The sequence below is a fragment of the Magnolia sinica genome, chromosome 16 (genome assembly GCF_029962835.1).
Source record: "Magnolia sinica isolate HGM2019 chromosome 16, MsV1, whole genome shotgun sequence".
In the NCBI taxonomy this organism is placed as follows: domain Eukaryota; kingdom Viridiplantae; phylum Streptophyta; class Magnoliopsida; order Magnoliales; family Magnoliaceae; genus Magnolia; species Magnolia sinica.
The window spans coordinates 64,757,219-64,767,163 of record NC_080588.1 but is presented as its reverse complement, the minus strand read 5'-3'; the positions used below and the strand labels follow the sequence as shown (position 1 = coordinate 64,767,163).

General features: G+C 42.2%; 2 protein-coding genes across 3 annotated transcripts; one reads left to right on the top strand and one right to left on the bottom strand.

The window, feature by feature from the left end:
• The first annotated feature begins 1,340 nt into the window (after positions 1-1,340).
• Positions 1,341-3,567, top strand: LOC131228635 (tubulin alpha chain). Of its 2 annotated transcripts, XM_058224429.1 has the most exons (3): positions 1,341-1,536; positions 2,120-3,186; positions 3,272-3,567. In XM_058224429.1, the coding sequence occupies exons 1-3, from the start codon at positions 1,444-1,446 to the stop codon at positions 3,453-3,455; spliced, it is 1,344 nt and encodes a 447-aa protein (XP_058080412.1). In that variant the 5' UTR covers positions 1,341-1,443; the 3' UTR covers positions 3,456-3,567. The 2 variants fall into 2 exon arrangements, with proteins under 2 accessions (XP_058080412.1, XP_058080411.1); XM_058224428.1 differs by having other exon boundaries at positions 1,342-1,536; positions 2,120-3,567.
• A 2,131-nt stretch (positions 3,568-5,698) lies between these two features.
• Positions 5,699-8,338, bottom strand: LOC131228899 (receptor-like protein EIX1). Its single transcript, XM_058224739.1, has 2 exons — positions 7,307-8,338; positions 5,699-7,234 (listed from the first exon to the last, which is right to left on the bottom strand). Exons 1-2 carry the CDS (start codon positions 8,336-8,338, stop codon positions 5,699-5,701), a joined length of 2,568 nt encoding a protein of 855 aa, XP_058080722.1.
• Between the last annotated feature and the right edge of the window lie 1,607 nt (positions 8,339-9,945).

Below are 9,945 nucleotides of genomic sequence, written 5' to 3'. Positions count from 1 at the left end.
GTTTTTAATGGTTATTCATCACTATTTCTAGTGGCTTTCATAATGTTTATTTTCAATCCAACCTGTTGATAATGTCAAGAATATCTCGATGAAGGAAAATTTCAAAAATCAGCTTGATCCAAAACTTTTGTGGGCTATAAAAGGTTTTTAATGGTTATTCATCACTGTTTATAGTGGTATGGTCCACCTGAGATTTGGATCTTCTTAAGGTTTTGGATCGAGTCCTAAAATGATATCGAAAAACAGATGGACCGCGTCGATATACAAAAAATACATTAATGTGGGCCCCACGGTTAGTTACTCGGGTAACAGCTAATCCGCTCTATTACCGAATCAGCAGCTCACCTGTCCGAAATCAAAGCGGGGGGACACCATACATATCCTCTAGCCGAGAAATATAATTCACTGGATTCATTCATTCAAACGTAGTGCACAATCAAGGGTGGTGGATGGGCCAGATTCTACTTCAACTGGACAGATCCTGCCGTTTATTGATTGGGCCCACAATACCGATGTGCTAGCCTGGCATCCCAGGCACGTAGCCAACGCACGTAGTGCAAAACCCTACCACTCCCTCGTCCGCGGATAGAGACCGTTGCTCGAATTTGAATTTCCTATGACACGATTGTATGAAACGCATGCGACAAAAAGATATATGAGGCCCACCAATCGATGTCTATATTGCATCCACTCCGTCCATCAGTTGAGTGAGGTCATGTTAATGTATGATCCTCAAGATCAGGTAGATCTAGAACTCAAGCAGGGTTAAAGACAGGAAAAAAAGTGGAAATCGAGACTCACACCATCAAAACCCTCATGGGGCCTACCTTCATGTTTAGATGCCATCCGACACGTTCATAAGGTTATTCCCACGTGGATGAATGGAAAATACAAATATCAGCTTGATCCAAAATTAGGTGATCCCAAAAATGTTTCAACGGTGAGGATTCCCATATCCAATTTTTCTGTGTTGCGGCTCACATGAGTATTGGATCTTAATGATTTATCTATAAACTACACAAAATAAACCGGAGAAACTAATGGACGGTTGGATTTCATAAAGATATCAAGGTGGGCCCCACAGAGCTTTTTTAGTTGCGAAGCTCCGTGCAACGTGTTGTACAAAATTCCGCTCCGTCGCCGAATGGCATTTTCGTCATTTTCAAAAATAGGAGAGACCCGTTACCAAATCAAATCGAAATCGGGCGGCAAAATCACATTACCTAACCAGAGGTGGTTAGGGTTCTTCGCTGGCATGGCCGTCCCCAACCCTAGTTAACTAACCACGGTTAAGACCAGATCTTTCCCCAACCCTCCTATAAATACCAGACCGAAATTGCCGTCGGAGAGCATTCGAAGGCGTCTTCATACACGCCCAATCTCTATTTGCTTTTCTTCTCTTTCTTTTCTTTCATCAGTTCCGTTTCTATCCTTCCTGCGAAAATGAGAGAGTGCATTTCCATCCACATCGGTCAGGCCGGTATTCAGGTCGGCAATGCCTGCTGGGAACTTTACTGCCTCGAGCACGGCATTCAGGTCAGTCATCTTCCTCAGATCTGATGCTTTTCCTTTCAATATCTGCCTTTCCTTTCGATTTTTTGGAATTTTTCTTTAGATCTGCTTGTTTTTCTGTGTTTTTTTATTGATCTCTGGCCAGATCTAGGGTTTTGTTTGAATAATGCTTTTACGTTTTCAATGATGCTGTGTGCGTTGTTGCAATTGATAGATCTAGGGTTTTCACATCAGAAGCCATTAGATCTGTTCGTTTCTGTTGTTTTCTTTGCCTGATTTGGATCGATCTGCTAGCATTTATATCTGCTTATGCATTTCATCTGATTTTTATCAGATTTATGGATTTTCATACAGATCTGATGATTTCCTAAGCGATTTGTCGCTGTTTTGAGTTTTTTCAGCATTTTCTTTCGTTTTTTACTAGATCCGGCGATTTTATATGTGATCTATGAATGCATGGAGATTTTCTGCATTTTTGTTAAGATCTGATGTCTTTGGTTCTTGAAATCTCGGATCTGATCTCGTCCAAAATATTTAATGGATTTTCCTAGATCATTGTAACCTCTGGCTTCTGTTTTTTGATATCTTAAGGTTTCTTCTTTTGCAGCCTGATGGCCAAATGCCAAGTGACAAGACCGTTGGAGGAGGTGATGATGCATTCAACACCTTCTTCAGTGAAACCGGAGCTGGAAAGCATGTTCCTCGTGCTGTCTTTGTCGATCTTGAACCCACTGTCATTGATGAAGTTAGGACCGGGACCTACCGACAGCTCTTCCACCCTGAGCAGCTAATCAGCGGCAAGGAAGATGCTGCCAACAACTTTGCCCGTGGTCACTACACCATTGGGAAGGAGATTGTCGATCTCTGCCTTGATCGCATCCGGAAACTTGCCGACAACTGCACTGGTCTTCAGGGATTCCTTGTTTTCAATGCTGTTGGTGGCGGCACTGGTTCCGGTCTTGGCTCACTCCTCCTTGAGCGCCTCTCTGTTGATTATGGAAAGAAGTCAAAGCTCGGCTTCACCGTCTACCCCTCTCCACAGGTCTCAACATCCGTTGTTGAGCCCTACAACAGTGTCCTCTCCACCCACTCCCTCCTTGAGCACACAGATGTTGCTGTGCTTCTTGACAATGAGGCCATCTACGATATCTGCAGGCGATCACTTGACATTGAGCGGCCCACCTACACCAATCTGAACCGCCTTGTCTCTCAGGTGATCTCATCACTGACCGCCTCCCTGAGGTTTGATGGTGCATTGAACGTTGATGTTACAGAATTCCAGACCAACCTTGTCCCATACCCAAGAATCCACTTCATGTTGTCATCGTATGCCCCAGTCATCTCGGCTGAGAAGGCTTACCATGAGCAGCTCTCAGTGGCTGAGATCACCAACAGTGCATTTGAGCCATCGTCCATGATGGCGAAGTGTGACCCACGCCATGGCAAGTACATGGCTTGCTGCCTGATGTATCGCGGTGATGTTGTGCCAAAGGATGTCAATGCTGCTGTGGCCACCATCAAGACGAAGCGAACAATCCAGTTCGTTGATTGGTGCCCAACTGGATTCAAGTGTGGTATCAACTACCAGCCACCAACAGTTGTTCCAGGTGGAGATCTGGCCAAGGTGCAGAGGGCAGTTTGCATGATCTCCAACTCCACGAGTGTTGCAGAGGTGTTCTCTCGCATTGATCATAAGTTTGATCTCATGTATGCAAAGCGTGCCTTTGTGCATTGGTATGTGGGTGAGGGCATGGAGGAGGGAGAGTTCTCGGAGGCGCGTGAGGATCTGGCTGCGCTTGAGAAGGATTATGAGGAGGTTGGGGCAGAGTCTGCTGAAGGTGAGGATGGTGATGAGGGAGATGAGTACTGAGAAGAGTGAAGAAGGGGTTCTTATCTTGATGCTGTCTTTCTTCTCTGTTGCTTGTTATTTTTCTTTATATTAGGGTTTATGTTGGTTGGTATGTAGTGCTTTCGAATTTGGAGACTTTCAGTTGTGCATCATCCCTATTGATGCTTCTGTTACTGGTGATATATGCTATCCTCTATGGTTTTATATCCACACCCTCTTATGTGAATGCTCTTGCTGTTAATTGTTCTATATGTTGTTTTGTTATATTATCTGTTCATCTAACAGGCCCTTGGATGGTTAGGATGGATCTAGTAAAAAACATGTTTTTACATTTCTGAGTGATGGTAGTTGGTACCATGCCACAATTCAGTGGTTGGGATGACCCTGGATGGGCAAATGGCCCAAATCTGGTAGTACCATTCAGTGGAGGTTTTCCCCTGTGTATATGATTGGTATTTGGACGGGCAAAAATGACCTAAATTTAGAGTGTGATACTTGCCACTCTCTCTAGATTGGAACAATCCTGTCTGCATCAATGGGCAAAATGAGAACTAAGTTACTGAATGTTTCACAAACTGGGGCTGGCTCAGCTCAGAGGTTATCAATTTGGAGGGGTGGTGTCTTATTTTGCAATGGTCTGTTCTAATATGTGCCATGTGTGATAGGAGGGATGTCCAGTGAACATTATGAGAAGGTTGTTAAGCACCACCACCCATTGGAATGGCATTGGGAAATATTCCCAGATTAAAACATAGAAGATTGAAAATGTTTGGAGGACTTGTCTCACTGTGTGTTAGATTATTGAGCCACATAGTCCTGTTGGACACAGCACAAGTTAGGAGAATGAACCAATTTGTGATTACCTTGTTTACATGACAAGCAAGCAGCGCTAAAATTCCAGTCAAATTCATTTCTCGTTCAAATTGGAAGTGATGTAATTGCATTTCTGATTCAAAATCTAGCCCCAATATGAATAACAGAAGGTAATTGCAATTTGGTCATACCTGCTTTATTGAACTGAACATTGCAATTCATCTCAATTGTGCATCCAATCACAAACCTTGGGTTTGATGGCTGCTGAAGGTCATCATCTTTTCAATGGTGATGGAAGTTTGATCATTGATGCTGCAGCATGAATTTTGTCTCAGATTGTGGTGGACAACCAAAACTATATGTAGTTCTGCTTAAGCGCCACTTAAGAAGGATAGGAATGTGGGAAGAGTCCCTTTTCTTCACTAGCTTAATAGTACCTAAGGAATTCTCAAGCTGCATTTATTTATTCATCATTCTCACAAAAAAGGAAGGATGAAGCCACCTTTGAATCCTTCCTGGCTTTGAATTTCATAACTGAACTATTCCCCATCTTTTAGTTTGAAGGACTTGTTATATTTTCATTCTTGTTTGTGAAGCAAGAAGGGAGATGAGAGTAGCACGCATCCTAACCCCTGGCAGGGGAATGCCACTAACAGAATCCTACTATGGCCAACCGCTAAAGCTACTAAAGCAAGCCATTGGCCATATAAAGTGTTCCATAATTGAGAACTTCACAAAAAAGGAAACGCCTTGTTTCACTCTTCTTGAATTGGCAATGCAAGAGAAAGCCAAAAGCAGGAGTTTTGACTATGATGCCGGAACGCCCTCCAAACACAACTGCAAGAGAAGGTTTATTATTTGACCTTCCCTCGCAGCTTCCCTTCGCAGAAGGAATAGAATCCGATTGACCTCAAGTTCTCGTGCTTGCACTGGCCTGCCTTCCAACTGGACTACCGCTTGAACAGGTTAACCAGTAGCAAAACCCCACTTGCTTTTACCAATTGCGCGACGGGGATTATTCTGCCACTTTTTCTCTAATGAATGAGTGTGTCACTGGCCAACCAGCCATCCAGCCAATAATCTAAGAACACAGGTTCTAGATTCATTCCACTAAATCAGATCAATACAATTTGCATACATTCTGGTAGAAGATCAAGCACTTATTACATAAGAAACACTACTGCGGCCCACCATGCTTCATCCTCTATCTGAAATCTAGAAACAAAGAAAACCTTACACAAGTCTGCCAAACCATAGGATGTGTTTGGATAGCCTATTGAATTTGATTGCAATAATTAGTTCGTCAGAGGAGATGACCAAATTGTGATTACCTTGTTTATTTGTAACAAGTAGCAATCAAATTGCAGCCACATTCCTTTCTAGTTCAACTAGGAAGCAATGTATTTGTAATTTCAAGCTAGCCTCAAATACCAGAGAAGGTAATTGCAATTTTGCCATTTCCACTTTATTGAACTCAAATTTTGCAATTCAGCTCAATCATGCATCCAATCACAACCCTTAGTTTCAACGGCCGCCGAATACCTTCACATATATCAACTTGCCAATGGCAGTGACTTCGTCTATGATTTCATCAAGAAATTGGAGGTAGACATCCATCCAACGCTTCCTGATTGATAAAACAGTAAAGAGGCCCATAATCCCTGTTACAAACCCACAACCAATATTAGCATAAAACCAAAATTCCTCTCCACCTTCATCTTCATCAACATCAGGCTGAATTGTTGGAGTTTCTTCTTCACAGCTCTTTTGAAGTGGAAAACCACAGAGGAATGGATTACCAGTGTATATGGAAGGGTCAGTAAGCGTCTGCAATTGCCTTACAAGAGGTATCATCCCGGAAAGATTGTTGTTGGAGACATTCAATCCGACCAAATGATACAAGTCGGCTATGCTAGGAGGGATATCGCCGAATAGCCTATTATTAGAGATGTCCAAAGATTCCATAGTACTCAAGCTTCCAATGTTCTTTGGTATGTTACCGGCCAGATAGTTTCCTGATAAGTTTAGGACTCGTAAGCCTGAGAGTGTCATCAATGATTCGGGTACTTCTCCAGATAAATTATTGCCTGAAATGTCCATAGCAGTTACAAGCGAAAGCGTCCTGGTGTATTTGAGTCCCATCCCTTTAGTTACCAACAACACATTCTCCTCGTAGTAGTTTCCTGCACCATACACTACTGCGTGGAAATGAAGGTCGCGATTTATTTTATCAATTTCTGCCATGCTGGTGAAATTATTGAAACTTGGAGGAATGGGCCCTGACAAGTTGTTATCTGCGAGGTCCAAGATTTGAAGAGAAGTTAGATATGATAACTGTGGAGGTATGCTCCCACTGAAGTTGTTTGATCGTAGGCGGAGGACTATAAGAGATGATAAGCTCTCTCCTAACCATGTGGGGATATTCCCTGACAATTCATTTTCACCGAGATTAAGCATTAGCAGATTGCGGCAACTTATCAGAGAAGGGACTTCTCCAGACAAGCTGTTGTTGCTCAAGTGCATTGTCTGAAGATTGGTTAAATGGCTGAATGACATTGGAATTTCTCCAGATAGATCATTGCTATCTAGATCAAGAACCTTCAAGTTCGAACAATTCCCCAAGCTTGTTGGAATATTACCGGTTAATTGGTTTCTCGAAAGATCAAGAACCATCAACCTTTGCAGTCTTCCAATAGACACAGGAATGCTACCATTGAAAAAATTGCCTGAGAGAGACAAGTATTGTAGATACCGGGCAGCTTTTCCAATGCTTTGTGGGATGGGACCAGAAAACCGATTGTCGGAAAGATCTAGTAAACCAAAATTGAAAGATGAGAATGGAAAAGTTCCCTCCAACTGATTAGATTTCAAATCGACTTTGGCACGCATGGGGAGCTTCATTGACTTCGGGACTCGGCCATAAATTAGATTATGAGCGAGCCTGAGTCCACCAAGATTTGATGTAACCTCTCCAAACCAATCAGGTATAACATCAGAGATACCTGCATTCGTTAAATTCAAGTACACGAGATTCTTTTGAGTTCGAATCCATGTAGGAAACTGAGGACCCAGATAGCAATCACCCAAACCAAGGTGTGACAATTGAAAGGGAAGAACCTAATCAGAACTCACCTTCAAAACCAAAGAATTCTGGCGAGACATCAGTCGCTTCATGTGTCTTAGGTTTGAGAAGTGAATTTCGGACAAGTCGCCTTGTAAGAAATTGGTTTCTATGTCCAAAAGGACAAGCTTTGAAAGCTGTCCTAAACTACTTGGGACGGACCCATTGAATTGGTTATCATTAAGATACAATGTTTGCAATGAAACCAAATGCATTAGAGATACAGGGACCGGTCCGCCAAGCGAGTTGTTAGAAAGACTGAGAGTACTTAGATTTGTAAGCTGGCCTACAACCTCAGGCACAGTGCCGTGGAACCAATTTCCACCAAGCATGAGATGGACAAGGCTAGTAACATTGAAAAGCCATTTGGGTATTGTAGAACTGAAGTAATTGTTACTAATGTCGAGAGAAACAAGAGATGGAAATTTTAGAGAAGGAAGATATGGAGGAATGTTTTCAAGGGAACAGGAGGAGAGAGACACATATGAAAGAGAGCGGAACTCATTGAGCACTTTGACCCAAGTCTCGCCCACGCTCGGCATGTTGACGTTATCCAATTCGAGATGTTCCAAAGAAGAGAGACGAGAAAGCCACTGAAGATCATCCACTTTCAATGAATCCTGCCCATTCGACGAGACCGTAGAAGAAAGACTAAGATAACGCAAGTTCGTGAGTTCTCCAAGCTGCCAAGGGACAGTTCCCGCAAACCCAGCTCTACCCAAGTTCAGATGGCTCAATCTCTTCATGGAGCCTATGAAACCCGGCACACAGATGCCTTGGAAATCATTCAAACTGAGATCCAAGTAAACAACATGGCCTAATTGAACCAAAGAGTGACTAATGTTGCCGCCCAAACTCCCTTGACGGCTGTTGTTAGTATTCTGGAGAGCGATCACAATAACATGCCCCGTTTTGTTGTTGCAACGTACTCCTTCCCACGCGCAACAGTCACCATCGAACCAAGAGGAGAACCTTCTTGCAGGATCTACAAGGCCATTCTTGAATTCAAGCAGCGCTTTTTTCTCCATTTCCAAGCAACCCATGTTGGGTTTTCCATTGCAGATATTGAATTGAATGGTGTTAGAAAGAAACAGGATCCAAAATGATAGCAGAATAGCTTGAATGGATCCACCACTTGTTGCCATGATCACATTCTACTGCAGAATAACCAGCCATTCTACCATAAATAATAAGCAATTTCACTACTGCAAGGCCGGCAGGCTTGTTTGCTTGGATGTATACTGAAAATGAACAAGTGCAACTGACTTGGACATGTGGACATTTTGCCAATCAATCTGGACTGTCCATTCTGTCCATCTCACTTCATGTGGGCCGTTCATGTCTTGCAATTTCATGATTGACAACAAAAATTGTCTGCTGGAGCACTGAATTAGTTGCACTGTAGAGATGCCATTGGTGGAAATGAAGTGCTACCTGAAGATGGAACCTACTTGAACAATAATGAAACTAAGAGAGTTACTTGATTTGGTACTCTGGCAGAGTACCAATTCAAATCTCAATTTCTATAATATAATTCAGGACCTTTTATTTTTGTCTGGAAGTCTAACGTTGACTACTAAGAACAGAGCCCAAATGGCAGTACTAGGCTTTTACTTGAATTGTTTTTCTTTCTCCAGTTTTGGGTGCTTACAGAATAGTCATGAATGAGTCAAGGGGCTTCTGGCATGTTGGTTAGGTGCTTAATAATAGAGAGAGTTGCCACAATAGGGTAAAAAGTGCTACTTAGGGATCATTTGGCACTGTAGATTTGGGGGATTTGCAGGTATTTCCAACCCATCAGTCATTTGGCAGGGTGGATTAGAGGGTATTAAGGGATTTCAAATCATCACTTTTGGTGAGTTTTGTAATCCCACCCTTTTATCGGGATTACCAATCCCCTTTCTCTCTCTCTCTCTCTCTCTCTCTCTCTCTCTCTCTCTCAATTTTAAAGGCAAGAGAGCTGCATGTGTTACATATGTGTCACTAGGTTACCAATTTATTATACACGTGGTCCACTGATGATATCTCAAAACAATTAGATCATCAACTACATCACTAAAATTACATCAATATAATGATTTGAGCTGTCTAAACATTGGCCATGTAAATCAATGGTTAAAAAAATGTTAGTTAGTCGCTCGGTCATGATCATATGCTCGTGGCCCATTTGAGGCTTGGAATTTCATCATTTTTGGCCAAAGCATGTATATTTCAATGGGCTTATTACAATTAATGTGTCATACATCACAAATGTACATTAGTTAAGGATATTAAGGTTGATTCGGTAATTAAATCCATACTTCTATGAATATACTATATAATTTAAGTGCATGACAATTTTTTTGTGTAATAAGGGATTCTCAATCCAGGGTGCCAAACACAACCGGAGAATTCCAAATCCAAGGTATTCCAAATACAAGGGCTATTAGGAGTAATTCCCACTAAAGAATGGGTCACCACAGGTGTCATCTGAAGAGTGCGGTGGAGGTGTAGCGTTATAATCCCAATGATTTAAAGAGCCTAAATTGACACATTCCATCAGTGCTTAGGCTTTTGGCACATTGGTTAGATTCTTGACTGCCCCACCTACATGTGCCCAAAGATTTGAATGGTCTAGATTGAGATGCTTACATGCCATGTGCATATTTAG